The sequence below is a fragment of the Agelaius tricolor genome, unplaced genomic scaffold, assembly GCF_023055355.1.
Source record: "Agelaius tricolor isolate 1412-34295 unplaced genomic scaffold, bAgeTri1.0.p SCAF_13, whole genome shotgun sequence".
Lineage (NCBI taxonomy): Eukaryota > Metazoa > Chordata > Aves > Passeriformes > Icteridae > Agelaius > Agelaius tricolor.
Window position 1 is genome coordinate 17,903,728 of NW_027269273.1, and position 15,372 is coordinate 17,919,099.

Consider the following 15,372-nt stretch of genomic DNA (forward strand, 5'->3'; position numbering starts at 1 on the left):
GCCTTGGGAATGGGGTGAAGGGTCCTGTCCCTCCCCTCGGGGGACAGCCAAGAGCCCGGGGCTCGGTTCCCTGACCCGAGTGCCACGGATAGGCGATGTCGCCGGGATGCAGCAGCCTGGAGTTGCCCGTCCCTTCGGGGGTCCCCGGGCCCGCCCTCCCGCTGTCTCCGCCGGGCGGAGCCGGGTCCGGGAAGCCCCGGGAGGCGGAGCCGGGTCGGGACTTTCCCGGTACCGCGGCCGGGGCGCGGCGGCCGGCCTGCGGCGGGGATGAAGGTAAGCGGGTGCGGGTCCTGGGGCTGCCGGGGGGCCGCGCCCGAGCAGCGGCGGGCAGGGCTACCCGCGCCAGCGGGAGAACGGCTCCCAGGGAAAGGGAGCTGAGCGGTCCCGAGGCTTAACATTCCTGTGCTTGGGCTGCCCGTCCCAGCGGAAGGGTCCTGGGCTCTCTCTCGCTCCAGCCGGCCCCGGGTTGCCTCTGGCCGGCCATGCGGCCAGCTGGGGTGGGGGTGTTGGGAAGATCCAGGTTGGAGAGACATTTGTTCTCTTGGAGAGGAGAGGAGACAGCCAGTCCCAGCGCGGGCGGTTACACCCTTTTCCCTGCCGGTGGGAAGTTCCCTATTTTCTATGTTGCCATTGGGTTCTTCCCCATCCTGCAGCTCTCCCTCTTATGTCCTGAGCCCTCCTGCGCTGGAGCAGGGCTGGCCTGCTGCCCGCTCCGAGGGGAATCAGATCCGTGCCCGCAGGCTCGGCAAGCCATAGCCCCAATGGAGCTGTGAGCACCAACACGGTGGTGGAACTGTGGGCAGAGTGGAAACTGGAGAGAGTGACAGACAGCGAACGCCGGGCTGACGCTAGCAGGGCTTCTCTAAGGGCATACAGCTGGGTTAATCGTTCATAGCAGCAGAGGAGCTGATTGACAGGCCCTCAGAGGAGAAAACCAGAAGATCAGTGGGTAGTTGGGGTTTGCCAAAACCAACTTGATAGCCACAATGGGAGTAAAGGCATTTTATGAAGAGATACACAAATGGCTTCAGTGGTCAGAGGCAGGCTGTCAGGAGAAGGCTTAGAAAGCTTTCAGGAAGAGGGGATTTCTCTTTGCCATGCTTGCTGGTCAAGGACTTGGTTTCCAGGAAGGGTCTCAGAGCAAAGTCACTGTGAATGCAATATGAGAGAGACTCAGCAGCCTCTTGCCAGTAGCTGCTGGGTCTCAAGGTATGGAGAAGAGCACAGGATTTCTGCAGAAAGCAAGGCCAAGTATTTAGGGCTGTTGTTTGCAGGTGTTAGCAGACCCAAGGAAAATCAAAATGCAAAGGGAAGAGTATGTTAGGGGAGCAGTCAGCTGAGTGGCTGGAACATGTCAGCTGTACACCAGCACAGTTCAGAGCAGGGCTGTGCTTGTGCTGCCTCCTGCATTTCTGGAGCACCCTTTCCCATGGCTACTAAACACTCCTGCCTCAGATAGGCTGACGTGTGTTTCCCTCCTGCCTGCAGGGCATCAGCTCTGCAAGTCAGCCGACTGTCATGGGAGGAAAGAAAATAGCACCTGCATTACTAGGTCACGTTCAAGGAGCTGCAGGCATGGAAGATTGGCTTTAACTCGCACTGTTTGCCAAAGACTAGCCCTTAATTGAAGCACTCTGGCTGGCACAGGGAGGCTGTGCCATCTGGCAAGGGTGCTGTGGCAGTGCTGCACTCCAGGGCAGGGAGCTGATGCTGCTCTGGGCAGTGCCTTGCAGCTGGATTGCTGCTCTTTTCCCCCATTCCCAGCAATGCCCAGAGAATCCTGCCTGAACCCTAGGAGTGTGTGAAGATGGGGAGGAATTAGCCAAGTAAATGGGGTCTGCAGTTCAAGCCCATGATCCAGGGGCAGATGTGTTGGGAAGACAGAACAGGGAATGCTACTAATGGAGAAAGGAGAGATGCATTCCTTTCTGGCATGTGTGGGGGATAAAAGCTGCATATGCTACACTCCTAGGGGAAACCCCAGTCCTGGAGGCCAGGAAGGCATGCTGCTTGGCACAGGAGGCAGGACTTCACCTGGAGAGCAGCTCTGAGGTTGCCTGAGGTTGCTTTTCCAGGAACAAGGAAGCAGGGGGTGACACCATCTCTGCTCAGCAAGCAAGGTGGGCTTCCTCCAGCAAACACTGCACAAGGATGCAGGGATATGGCTGGCAACCTCCAGAGAGAGCCAGAGCTGTGTGGGATGGGGAGACACAGGTAGAAGTTCGTGACGTTCTTTAGTCATGCTGTTTGCTGCAACAAGTGGAAGTGTCCTGGGCAGCAGTGAGTGAGCTGTGAAAACCCTCAAGAGGAGATGGAGCTGATGCCACTGGAGAAGGGGAGTTGTGCTATTCCAGGGCACAGTCTGCTCTTATCCAGCAGCTTCAGGCCTGGGCTCTCCCACCAGGCTCAGTGGGTAGGGTAGGTGGCTGTTCCCAGCCCACTGAGGAAGGTTGTTTGTCTCTTTGTTCACCTCTCTGGAAGATCGGTGCCCAGCAGATGGGGTGGGTGACTGGTGGTGGCAGGCTGAAGCTGTCCAGATGGGGTGATCAATGGGATCCGAACAGCAGGCAGTCTGTGCTGCTTCCCACAGACCACCAGGGGGTTGTGTCCATGTTCCTAGGCCTTCAGAAGCCCCTGCAGAATGACAGGAGGAAGGTCCCCACCTCATTTTTCAGTACTGGATCTCTACCTTCTCCTTGCACCCTCCCTTGCACCCTCCCTTGCACTTGCAGGTCCCACAGACCCCACGTCTCAGGCTGCACAGTTGCCTGGGATGCATCTCTGTGCTTAGGTGGCAGGCCAACCGGGAAAAACCTCAGGCTTGAGGTCACAGGACAGTCCCTTTGGAAGACTTGAGTGGCTGAAAAATCTCCTTGAAAAGGCTCTGTTCAGCTTCTGAAGAATATGAGTCACGCACGGATTGAACAGTCCCCTTCCTTCCCCTCTTCTCCCACACACTCAAAATCCCCTGAGTGAGACCTGCAGCAACGACTGATTCAGAAATTCATAGTATGAGGGTATTGTGGAGTCAGATATGGGATTTTTTTTTCTTTTCATTGGTTAGTGAGAAGAAATGCGGAGCGTGCCCGTAGGCTCTCCCCTGATCCTGCCCCTTTGCTAGAAGTCGCCGGTGGTTTTGTGTGGTCAGGCAGACCTTGGCCCCAGCGGAACTCCTGTGTGTGGTACTGGCAGTCCCTGTGGCCATGCTGGGGCTGAACGGGTTGCTGAGACCAACCTCTTCCTCCTCGGTGAGTAGGAGGGTGTGAGCGTTGTGGGCCTCTGCTGCTGGCAGTGCCTTGCTGGGGTCGGCAGGAAGCATCCAGTGCTGCGTGCTGGGGTGGTAGGAGATGCTCCCACAGGGAGCTCTGGGGCTGCCCCTTCCACTCTGAAGCCAGTGGGAAGGAGGCAATGGGAACACGAATAGCGAATGCCTCTCTCTGGCCACCTCCGGGGTAAGGATGCAGGGGCTGCTGTGTAAGTTGAAACGGGGGAGAGGGAAAGCACCGCTTTGGGTGCCTGGCAAGGGGCTGCTGACTCTGCAGAGTCCTGGAGAGACTCCCTTGTCCAGGGGGGAGCCAGTGGGCTCGGGGACAGCACTTCGGGGCGATTCCTGTTTGAGTCCATAGGGGCTTGGAGACGACATCCTGGTGTGGGAGACACATCCCTGTGCAGGATGGATGATGTGGGGTGGGGATCTTGGGGAACCCAGGGGTTTCTAAGGCCATGCTGCACCGCAGGTCTGGCTGGGGAAGGGCTCATGGCAGCGCGGCGGGACTGGCACCCGTAGCGGGACAGGCGGCCGGGGACGGCGTGGGGCAAATCCCTCCGTAGTCCCGAGGGGAAAACACGGCACATCTGGCGCCCCGGAGCTGCCAGGCAGCGCCCGAGCGAGAACGCCCGGGGGAGGCGGGCGGGAGTGCTCCGGGATTTCCAGCCCGCCCGGGGCTCCGAGTCCGAAATTCCCAGGCGAGGAGGGGACAGCCCGTCCTGCTGCCCCGAGCGGTCGCCGGCGGGCGCAGGAGCGGCCGGGCCGAGCAGAGCCGCGCTCCGGGCCGTGCCGGCCGACCCTCACGTCCCGCGGCCCCCGCGCCGTGCCCCGGGCCGGCCCGGGCCGTGTCCCGGCCGCGGCGGGCGGGGCGGGGCGGTGACGCGCGGTCCCGTCATTTCCCGGCTCGGCGGGGTTTCTAGGGACTTTCCGGAGCGGCGGTGCCTTCCTGCAGCCCCGCTCCCCTCTCAACCCCCCCCCTCTCCCCGCAGGCCGGCGGCCGGCCCCGCGCCGACATGGACGAGCAGTTCCAGCCCGTGAGTGCGGCACGGATCGGATCGGAGCGGCCCGGGCGGGTGTCCTGCCTGGTCCCGGCCCCGGAGCTGGGCACGGGGCAGTGCCCGACCCCACGGGTGGGGTGGGAGGTGGGGGTCCGTGCATGCTTCCGGGGTGGGAGGCGGGAGGGTCTGTGTCAGCCTCCAGGGGTGGGCACTGAGGGGTCTGCACCTGCCCTCCTCTCTTCCCGGGGAGGGACAGGGATCTGTGCCTGCCCAAACGGGGTGCCGTGCCGAACTGCCATCGCCCGCCCAGGGTAGCTGGGGGATTCCAGCCCAACACACTCATCACACTCCCCTTCCCTCCCGTCACCTAGTGCCTGGATGGGATTGACTATGATGACTTCAGTTTTGGCTCCCACATGATGGAGCAGAAGGAGCCGCTGATGGAGACAGGTAAGGGCCCCTCTGGTTGCACCCTTCCAGGGGTCCCCAGCTGCAGTGGAGTTTCCCAGCAGGTTGACTCACACCTTTAAGTTGCCAGAAGCACCACAGGCTTTGTCCTTACTGGCCCCACTGTGGGCTGGCTGGAAATCCCTGACTCGTGACACCAGGATGGGGCTTCTTCCATCTGTCCGTACTGCTCAGTCTACCAGGGACTGCCAGGTTGGGCTGTGACCTCCTGGGGGTCTCTGTTTCCCAAGTGGCAGAGCATCCTCTGGCCCTTCCCTCCTCTTCCTGCTACTCTGACTGCTGTTCTCAGCTGGGCTCTGACAGCACAGGGTTTGGGGGCTCTGAGGACCCCCATGGGACAGACAGGGGTCACATCACCTTCAGTGCTGTCCCTGTATCTCCAGCATCCTTAGTGAGAACATGCACCTTGGCTATCCCTTATTTCTCATTGGTACCTTTCCTTTCTCTCCTCCAGTGGAAGGTCCCTACCTTGTCATTATTGAGCAGCCAAAGCAGGTAAGGATGTCACCCAGCTAAAGACAGGTGTAACTGTCTCATGCTCTCATGGCATCAGGCTTTGGCCACCCTTGGCTAATCCACTCTCTGCCTCCACAGCGGGGTTTCCGATTTCGGTACGGCTGCGAGGGCCCTTCCCATGGGGGGCTGCCGGGAGCATCCAGCGAGAAGGGGCGCAAGACCTATCCCACTGTCAAGGTGAGCGCTGCCATGGGAGGGGATGGAGCAGTGTCCTCAGCCAGTAGTGCTTGAGCATCACGAGGGAGGACAGGAAATTTATAATAAGCTCTTGTGTGTGTCCTGGTGCTGGAGAGATGGGAGAGCTACAGAGGAAGGGCTGTGGCCATGGGGAGGGATAACAGGGATTTGTAGAGAATCCTTCAGGCTCCTGGCTTATTGTACCTGACCCCCATCTACTTATTCCCTGCAGATCTGTAACTACACAGGGATGGCCCGGATCGAGGTAGACCTGGTGACGCACAGTGACCCTCCCCGTGTACATGCCCACAGTCTGGTGGGCAAGCAGTGCAACGAGGCCGGCAACTGTGTCACAATCGTGGGACCCAAGGATATGACTGCTCAGTATGTGCAAGGAGGAGCCAGGGCGGCCTCTTGCCTATGTGAGGTGGCTGTGGGTGCTGCCTGCAGCTTTTGAGATGGGGAGAAGATAGGGGTTAGTGCACTCTGGAGCTGGGTTTGCTGGATGAGGTCAGGCAATGTGTAGTTCATTGTTACAACTCTGTCCCCTGAGCATTTTGCCTGTCTCTGGGTTTTGACATATGCTGCTTATTTTGAGCTTCTGTCCTTGAGGTTGCAGCTCCCCAGCTTTGCAGATGACTTTTGAAGTCAGCCTGAGTCACAGGGTTATTCTGCCACTGCTGCAGTTGCTCTTACCATATCCATCTCTGGCTCAGCTCATACCATTTGCATCCCTCTGGCCTTCAGTCCTCCTGGTCCTTGTCTTTGACAGCCCTCTGGACTTGTCACCTGTGGGAGCCCAGACTCTCTGGGGCTCCTTTTCTCTCCTCTGCAGTTGCTCCTCTTTGGCTGTACACATGCTGATTCCCTGCTGTCTGAGTGGCACCGCTCTGTGCTCAGGACCTTCCCAGCTGCAGGAGTATGTGCCCCTTTGGGCTTGCTGCTCCTGATGCTCCCAGATCCCAGCAGGTTCCCTCTTCTCCAGGTTCAGCAACCTGGGTGTGCTCCATGTCACCAAGAAGAATATGATGGAGATCATGAAGGAAAAGCTGAAGCAGCAGAAGATGCGTAACAGGAGCCGTCTGCTGACAGGTGAGGGCAGCCTGGGGACTCAGTGGGCCTTGGTACCATGGGCTGACAACTGGGGCTGGGCTTAGCGTGGGGCTTGGGGGGTAGGAAGGGGACCTGGAGCACTGTCCCCCCATATAGCCTGACAGTTTGTCCCCCTGCCCTGGCAGAAGTGGAGCTGCGTGAGATCGAGCTGGAGGCAAAGGAGCTGAAGAAGGTGATGGACCTGAGCATTGTGCGGTTGCGCTTCACTGCCTACCTCCGTGACAGCAGTGGCAACTTCACGTTGGCTCTCCAGCCTGTCATCTCAGATCCCATCCATGACAGCAGTGAGTGTGGGGCCAGTCCAGGAAGGCGATGGGGCAGGAGGGGGTAAGGACTTCTGCACAAGACTCCCAATGCCTCTTGATGTGCAGAGTCCCCCGGAGCTTCCAACCTGAAGATCTCACGGATGGATAAGACAGCAGGCTCCGTGCGGGGAGGAGACGAAGTCTACTTGCTGTGTGATAAAGTTCAGAAAGGTAAGGCCATTCTCTTAATTTGAAACCACCTGGAGGGGCTTTAGCAGGAGAGATCCGGGCCCCCTGGGTGGTCGGGAGTCTTTGTCCTTGGAGCCTCTTTGGGGCAAGGAGACAGGTGGTGCCAGTGCCACTTCTCTCTCCAGATGACATTGAGGTGCGTTTCTACGAGGATGATGAGAACGGCTGGCAGGCCTTCGGGGACTTTTCTCCTACAGATGTGCACAAGCAGGTACAGGGGAGGTGGGGAGTGTCCTGCTCTGCTTCAAGGCAGATGACTGCCTTGTGGGGTGAGGCAGCCCTGTCCCCAGCTTCAGGGATGAGCAGAACCTCATGTCCATCATGTCCTGCCCACAGTATGCCATTGTCTTCCGCACACCCCCCTACCACAAGCCCAAGATCGACCGTCCTGTCACCGTCTTCCTGCAGCTGAAGCGGAAGCGGGGAGGCGACGTGAGTGACTCCAAGCAGTTCACCTACTACCCAGTGGTGGAAGGTGAGCACCACCCAGGCAGGCTGCATGTCCGCTGCTGCTGGGGCTGCCTCTCACCCTACTGCCCCTCTCTCCCCACAGATAAGGAAGAAGTGGAGAGGAAGCGCAAGAAAGTCCTGCCTCAGTTTCCTCAGCACTTTGGCGGTGGCTCGCACATGGGGGGGGCCGGCGGAGGGGCCGGGGGCTTTGGCTCTGGAGGAGGTGAGTGGCGATGCCTCTTCCTCCTCCTCTCTCAGATGGCTGAGGTCTGGCCTGGGAGCCCCTTCTGCTCACCCATCCTCTGCCTTGCCCCACAGGTGGGAACCTCAGCTTCCCATACTCCTCTGGGCTGACCTACAACAGCATCTACTCGCCCGGCACCCACCCAGTGGGGAGCTACCAGGGGGGTGTGCAGATGAAGGGCCCTGAGGCAGAGGGGCCTGAGAGTGACAGGCAGGCACCTGCAGAAGAGAGCACGTACTGCAAGGAGCTGCAGAAGCACGGTAGGAGGAGCTGAGCTTGAGGGAGGGCTGGGGCACATTGCACAGGAGGGGAGGCATGGATGGGGGACCTTTTGGGGTTGTTTACTGCTCTCCATACCAGGTGGATGCAGAAGGGTGGATGGGGCTGCTGCCCTGGAGGTGAGTGACATCCTGCTTTGCCCCCCAGCCCAGCTGTGCCAGCTGTGGATGCTGGCGTTAGCCCGTCGCAATGCCCATGCCCTGCTTGATTACTCGGTCACCGCCGACCCCCGCATGCTGCTGGCAGTCCAGAGGCACCTGGCCGCGTCACAGGATGAGAACGGAGACACGTGAGCACACAAGGGGTTTGAAGGGAGAGCATGGTGGTCTTGTTGTCTGTCAGAGCTGTTACGGGGGCTCTGAGGGCAGCAGGGAGTACCTGGAGAAGCATGGAGCTGAGCTAGGGGCCATCCCACTCTCTCTACAGGCCTTTGCACCTCGCTATCATCCATGAACAGACATCTGTGATCAAGCAGCTGATCGACATCATTGTTAGCATCCCCAGCCAGCAGATCATCAACATCTCCAATAACCTGCAACAGGTACATGTTTTTCAAAACAGCCAGTTCTCCTCTACCTGGGAGTAGTTCCTCACTCCTATTTTCCAGCCCTGGGGGCTCCTGTAGCTGCTCCTGCTAAGGGGAGGCTGCAGATCTGAACAAGTTGCAGCTACTGGAGAGAATGGTGGTGCAGGACTTGGCTCCTCTTGTGAGCGCTGCTGAGGATGTGCTGCTGTCCTGCAGACGCCACTGCATCTGGCAGTCATCACCAAGCAGCCCCAAGTGGTCCAGCTCCTGCTGCAAGCCCGCGCCGACCCAACCTTGCTGGACCGCTATGGCAATTCCCTGCTGCACCTGGCACTCCAGACTGGCAATGAAGAGGTGCTGAGGACACTGCTGGCTCACGTGGGCCCAGCTACCCCTTATCTGCTCCACCTGCCCAGTTTCCGTGGTGAGTGTGGCTCAGGGGTGATGGGCAGAACCCCGGTGTGCCATCATGAGCTTGGCCAGAAGGCTGCTGAGCCTATCCCCATCTTGCAGGCCTCCTGCCTGTGCATTTGGCTGTGAAGGAAAAGAGTTTGGCTTGCCTGGACCTGCTGGTCAGGACAGGAGCAGATGTGAATGCAGTGGAGAGGCAAAGTGGGAGGACCCCACTGCACCTGGCTGTGGAGATGGAGAACCTGAACATGGCCACCCACCTGGTGAAGAAGGTATGGAGTGGCTGGTGTAGTGGTGGCTGTGGGACAGGGTTGGGGTGCAGCCTCCTACAGGCTCCTGGCAGAAGTGGGGGCTCCCCTGTGGCCTTGGGGTGTAGGAGGAGCAGTGCCCAGGCAGCCCATCCTCATGGTCTCACACCTTTCTTAGCTGGGAGCAGACATCAACAGCCGGGATTTTGCCGGGAACACCCCCCTGCACTTGGCTGCTGGCCTGGGCTCTCCCACCCTCACCAAACTGCTCCTTAAAGCTGGTAAGGCACTGCCCTTCCTCTTTCCCTCTCCATAGCTCTGGCTGCCTGTACTGGGTGGTGCCAGGCACAAGGTCAGACCCGTGGGCCTGGCTCATGCCAACCTTTCCCGACAGGGGCAGATGTTTTGTGTGAGAATGATGAGCCCATGAGCCTATCCTCGTCAGAGGCCAGTAGCGACGCAGACACTGACCCTGAGGAGCAGGAGCTGGCCATGGATCTGGGGGAGCCAGCCCTGGCTTCAGAGCACAGCACCAGCTCCAAGCTCTCCACACAGGGGCACTGGCAGGCAGGGCACAGGCAGCGCCGCTGCCACACGTCCCTGGACCTGACTCGGAGCCAGAAGGTGTGTGGCACAGTGGGACAAACTCTCTGGGAAAGTTTCTGTGCAGGCCACGGCATGGATGGAGCAGAGTTCCAGGAGATGCTCCTGTGAGGATGCCTGTACTCCTCCATGTCCTGCAGAGATCCAAGGTGTGAGGGGGCAATGGGGGATCTGGGCAGTGCTTTGGAAGATTGACATCCATGTCTGTCTGCAGGTGCGGGAGATCCTGCTGCAGGCCTCCCAGCAGGGGCCCAAGGCAGAGCTGCCCACTGCCCCCCAGCCAGGTGAGCAGCCCCTCTGTGCCCCACCCCCTGACTCAGAAGCACCACACCTAGGCAAGGTAACACCCTCCCAGCAGCAAGGATGGGCAGCCTGTAATGGGGGCACCTCTTTCACACAGGGAAGGTCCTGTCACTGGACAGTGAGGCACTGCAGGGGCTGGAGCAGCTGCTGAACCGGGACTGCAGTGGGTCAGACTGGATTGAGCTGGCCAAGCGCCTGGGGCTGTGCAGCCTCGTGGAGACCTACAAGGACACGCCCTCGCCCAGTGCCAGCCTCCTGCGCAGCTACGAGGTCAGTGCCTGGGTGGGGTGCCTCTGTCCCCCTGCCTGTCTGGCCATCAGCCCTACTCAGTGCTCTCTCTCTGCTCTGCAGCTGGCAGGTGGCAGCCTGGGGGGACTGCTGGAGGCCCTGGACTCCATGGGGCTCCACAATGCTGTGAGGATGCTCCACAAAACCGAGGCACTGGAGAAGCTGCAAAGCACAGGTACAGAGAGTGAGGTGTGGGGCTGGTGGACAGGGGGTGTCTCTGCTGCCCCTTCTGTTGCCCCATCACTAAGAGCACCTGGGGATTGCTTTGCAGAGCTGAAGGAAGACAGTGCCTACGGCAGTGAGTCGGTGGAGGAGGAGCAGGCGCCCACACTAGCCCTGAAGCCGGGAGGTGAGCTGCCCCCCAGCCAGCAGCCACAGGTGCACTGAGGAGCCATCCAGCAGCCCCTATGACCACACAGGAAGCTGCACTGCCCTCTGCCTTACCCACACAAGTGCCTTCTCGACTAGGGGTCCGGCTGCCTGGACTCAGGGGGATGGGATGCAGCTGGCTCCTGCCCCTCTCTGCTCTTATTTAATGTTTTTTTCTTCTGAATAAAAGGACACAAGTTCCATTGGAGTTCTTTGCCCTCCCTCTCTCCAGCCCCAGCAGTGAGCTGGGTGCTAACCCCCCTGAACCCTACCTGGGTCTGAAGTCTGGCAGTGAGGAGACAGCTGCCAGCCCCTCCTCAGCATCCCTTGGTGCTGGGGCTGTCCCCAGCCATGGGGAAGAAAAACAGCGCAACCAAGAATTGAAGAGCGAGTTTTACTTCAGTAACTGAGAGAAGAAGCTGTACAAACGTTTTTTTTCCCCACCACCCCCCAAGCCACGTGGGGCAAGGGTGGATTTTTTTTTTTAATTTTTTTTTTGCAATAGACTCAAAAGAGCAGAATAAAAAGTTTTGACACATTCGCAAAGTCAGTGCTGAAACCAGCCAGGTCCCAGGTGGCTGAGAACTGCGTGTGTGCCAGCCCCTGGTCACAGCCCTTCAGTGTGCCTGGACCCCTTTTTGGACAATCCTGCAGCTGTGCTCCATCACTTGCACCTTGCTCTAGACAAGCATCCTTCATCCCACTCTGGAGTGGTGAGGGCTGCCCCAGCTTGCCCCTCACCTTGGCAAGGAAGGGGCCTGTTGCTGAGGACAGGGCTGCACCAGTGCTGCTGCAGCATGAGAACTGCAGCACTACAGACCAGGCTTTGCTGGTAGCCTCTGAGGCCCCAGTCATGCATTGGAAAAGAGATGGGAAGAGAAGCTGGCTCCAGCCTGTACTGGACCCATAGGGCAGGGGGACCCCCCATTATCAACCCTGGCTCCAGGGGTCACCACTCCACAGCAAGTACCTGAACGCTGCTGCCCACTGTGCCCTGGGTACGATGCTCACACCCAGCCTCTGCAAACAGGGCCAGTCCAAGCTGCCAGCAGTGGGTGGTGGAAAATGGGGGTCATGAAGCACCGGTGCATCAGCCTCCCATGCAGCCACATGTGCAACAATGGGTGCTGCCATCTCAAGGCTGCCTCCTTGGAACTGGCAGCCACAGGGCTGTCTCCCCAAAGGGTTGCTGGTGCTGAAGTGGAGCTGGGGAGCAGGCAGCAGCAGTACACACAGTAGCCCACGCTCAGCTTGCTGTAGGGCGAGGGCGTGGGGAGCTGGATCGCCCCCTGAGTCCTTTTAAAAACCTCTTTCCCTCAGAGTGCGCTGCCTACAAGATATGGCTGGGTTTGTAGTTTTGTTTTTTTTAAACAGTTCCCAAAAAGCATCAAAAGTAGCCCCCCAAAAAATCCTTCCTTGTGGTCAGCTTGATCTGGTACTAAAAAGTGCAAAACTGTATCACAAAAACTGTTCAAAAGTTGTAAGAAAGCGGGGAGGGTGCAGAGGTGACTGAGGTGACCAGGTGACCAGGTGCTGTTGCCCTGGCTTCCCTGGCCACCAGCCCTAGGAGAGGGGACAATCTAGGGCTGGCCTCCTCCCATCTACCCCCATGGCACAATGGAGCTGGAGAAGCAGCCGCTGGCTTTGTTTTGCTGCGTTTGTCTTTTTTTTTTTAAGCCATTGAAGAATTGAGCCCAGCGGGTAGGTTTCAGTTGCTCCCTCTCCCCAGGGCAGCAAGAGTAGGTCCTGCAGCCAAGTGCAGGACAAGGAGGGGCAGGAACAAGTCTGAAGGGGCCAGGCAGCTCCTGCAGGCAAGGACTGGGGACCATCCTGCTCTGCCACTGTCTCCGGTGGAGGGGCCATGGCCCTGCATGGCTGGTGCTGGCGGCTGCAGAAGGGCTGTCGCCCCCTCCAGCTCGTGCAGCGGACAGACGGACACATGCAGGGTCTCGGCAGGCACACGGCCTCCACCCCCGTGCCGGGGGAACAGGAACAGAGCTGCAGTGCAGGCAGCTGAGACCCCACACTTAGGACTTGTGGGGGTGGCCAGGGGGCTGGCGGCCGCTGCGCTCTGAGACGTTGCGCTTCACCTTGGTGGTCGTGCTGGAGGGCTCTGCGTTGAGTGAGGGGCTGGAGCGGGACTTTTTCAGGCCATCATCCTCCCCACCCACTGTGTCAAAGAGGGTGGACTCAAATGCTGCCAGGTCCTCGGAGCCAGCCTTCAGCTTGGCCCGCAGCAGCATGGCATAGGTGCCATAGCGGGATTTCTGAGGAGCACAGTGCAGCAGAGACAGAGGTTGGCAAGCTGGGTACTGTCCTATGGCCAGCATCCCTGCAGGGAGGGATGCTCATGGTCCCTCCAACCCAGCCAGCATCCCGGGGCAGAGGAATACTCATGGTCCTAGACCATGGCAGTGGCAGTGTAATTCAGCTGATGGGATGGGTTGGTCCCATCACTGAGGATGGCCAAACAGGTAGGGGCAGAGGGCCTGAGGGCAGAGAGGGACATCTTCCAGCTTACCTCAAATTCCAGGTACTCTTCCTTCTGCTTTAGCTCCTCATATTCCTTGCCTTTCACCTTCTTCTCGGGCAGTGAGGAACGATGCTCCAGCAGCTCTGCTGACATTGTCTTGAACTTGGTCTCATGGTTCTTCACCTGCTCCTCCTGGGGAAGGGTGGCACCATGTCAGTGCCCTGCTCTGTCCCCCTGGTAGTGTGAGATGGCCAGGGACAGAACAGGTTTTTCCCCTTCTAGAAACAGCCAGGATCTCAGCTGCTGCTGCTGGGTTGGATTTTTTTTTTAATGACAGGCAAAATCACAGGCTCTTGGGGGCAATCTGCTCTCACCTCATAGGAGGGCTGACTGCAGTCTTAAAGCAGAATTTAATCCCTCTGAAACTAGGCTGGTGTTTTTTTTAAATCCTTTCTGCTCTATGAATAACTGCCCTGGTATGCACGAGTCCCAGCTAATCCCCCCAGTCTGTTGCCTTTCAAGGTCCCTGGCAGGACCTTGCAAGCCGTGATGTGGGACCACTTTTTCCTCCATGGTCTGGCCATCACCTGACTCCAGCCCCACTGCAAGGAACAAGACCTCACTGTCTGCCCCCAGTCTCTGTACCCCTCTTCTCTGTCTCCCCCTTGGCCCTTCACCTCACTGGGGAGGCAGCTGGGTGCACGGCGCCACACAGATCCCCCCACAGGGGAATGTGCCACTGGCAGATCCAGGGCTCTGTCCCAGGCTCAACATTGCCCCCAGAGACAGACAGACTGTGGCCCACCTGAGACAGCCTGGTGCAGGAGCTGGGCAGCAGCGGGCGGCTGAACTTCTTCTGGGAGCCGATGGCTGCGGGGAAGGGGGGCGCAGAGAACATGGCTGCCACCACATTGATGCGCGTGATCCAAGAGTGCATCTGTTCGGGGTTCCTGAGAAAAAAGGCCAAAATACACATGGGCTATCTCCATCAAAGACAGGGATCTGCTCCACAGACAAGGTCTGAGTCCCCCAGGCCTGGCCCTGGCCAGCCATGGCACCTGGGACTCTACCCACAGCCAACCTGAGCTCAGCAGCATAGGAAAAAGAGGAGCTGGGCAAAGCTCAGCACTGACACCAGGTCTCTCTCCTTCCAGAAAGGGCCAGGACAGGAGAGAACAAGGTGGCCCTAAGCCCTATCCCACCCTAGACTCAAGTCAGGGGAGCTCCTGTGCCCCAGCGTGGGGCCCAGCCAGGGATCCTGAAGGACTCACTGTGCTTGGAAAAGGAAGACCCTCCAGTCAGCTGTCCTGAGGTAGAAGACATTGGGTCGCTTGCTGTAGTCAGATGCCCGTGTGGCAAGCGAATGGTGGATGCTAATAGCATTCTTCAGTTCCTCTTCTGCCAGTGCCTTCCCTGGCTTATACTCCTCCTGCAAATCATGGGGTGTTTCAGAGCCAGCTCAGGGATGCACCCCACCATGAGTCAGCTCTGAGGTTTCAGGAACTGCAGACTAGTTCTGGCTGTGGCAGGGCTTGGAGATCACCCTTCACCAGGCAGCTGCAGATTCTGCTTCCAGCTCATGCTACACCCCTGGAGAGAAGCTACACAACCCAGGCACATTGGCTTGGCAACAGCACCGGGAGCTGTTCCCCACTGCCCCCAGTTTCCCATGTGTGTGCTTGCAGGGAACTGGGATGTGCAGCCCAACCCTCCACTCAGGGGAAAGACCCTGGTGCCCTTCTCCTCCCAGCCAAGCCCCCTGCACGCAGCGCTCTCAGTTAGCAGCACCTTTCACTGCCCAAGCTGTACCCAAGCACCCTGGAAACGGGGGTGCCACCAGGTCCCCAAGCAACAGCTCAGGCATAGAGGGTGCCGAGTCTGCTTAGGCAAGGCTTTGCAATGCTGTGTGCTGCAGGTCCTCTCTCATTGCTGTCTCTCTGGACGGGGGACAATCCTGTCCCTGGTGTGGGTGGCATGCTGCCTACCTTCTGCAGGTAGAGAATCATTCCCTTCAGGATGGCGTGGAAGGGCTTCCAGCCGCGCTTCCCTCGGGGTGCTGCCAGGGAGGAGAGAGCAGCTCAGACATCAGTGTCAGAATCGAGCAGGGGGGAAAAGCCACCCCCCACCCTCCTCCAGCCAGCCCT

General features: G+C 59.1%; 2 protein-coding genes across 4 annotated transcripts in view; one reads left to right on the top strand and one right to left on the bottom strand.

The window, feature by feature from the left end:
• Positions 1–174: 174 nt before the first annotated feature.
• NFKB2 (nuclear factor kappa B subunit 2) lies at positions 175–10,963 on the top strand. 2 transcript variants are annotated; one of them, XM_071439001.1, is made up of 24 exons: positions 175–273; positions 3,065–3,248; positions 4,258–4,302; positions 4,638–4,716; positions 5,189–5,229; positions 5,329–5,427; positions 5,660–5,811; positions 6,413–6,519; positions 6,666–6,824; positions 6,912–7,016; positions 7,160–7,245; positions 7,371–7,509; positions 7,588–7,707; positions 7,803–7,988; positions 8,155–8,296; positions 8,434–8,548; positions 8,750–8,957; positions 9,047–9,216; positions 9,371–9,473; positions 9,587–9,816; positions 10,010–10,079; positions 10,196–10,368; positions 10,450–10,561; positions 10,658–10,963. In XM_071439001.1, the coding sequence occupies exons 2-24, from the start codon at positions 3,204–3,206 to the stop codon at positions 10,771–10,773; spliced, it is 2,802 nt and encodes a 933-aa protein (XP_071295102.1). In that variant the 5' UTR covers positions 175–273; positions 3,065–3,203; the 3' UTR covers positions 10,774–10,963. The 2 variants fall into 2 exon arrangements, with proteins under 2 accessions (XP_071295102.1, XP_071295103.1); XM_071439002.1 differs by lacking the exons at positions 175–273; positions 3,065–3,248 and adding an exon at positions 3,337–3,452.
• A 172-nt stretch (positions 10,964–11,135) lies between these two features.
• The window catches only part of PSD (pleckstrin and Sec7 domain containing), a 42,445-nt gene continuing 38,208 nt past the window's right edge, over positions 11,136–15,372 (bottom strand). For both annotated transcript variants that reach the window (XM_071439000.1, XM_071438999.1), the window contains exons 13-17: positions 15,214–15,284; positions 14,500–14,657; positions 14,034–14,178; positions 13,277–13,420; positions 11,136–13,022 (exon numbers count right to left, since the gene is read on the bottom strand). In XM_071439000.1, the coding sequence (XP_071295101.1) occupies positions 12,783–13,022; positions 13,277–13,420; positions 14,034–14,178; positions 14,500–14,657; positions 15,214–15,284 (758 nt within the window). In that variant the 3' untranslated portion in view covers positions 11,136–12,782. The remainder of the gene's footprint in view (positions 13,023–13,276; positions 13,421–14,033; positions 14,179–14,499; positions 14,658–15,213; positions 15,285–15,372) is intronic.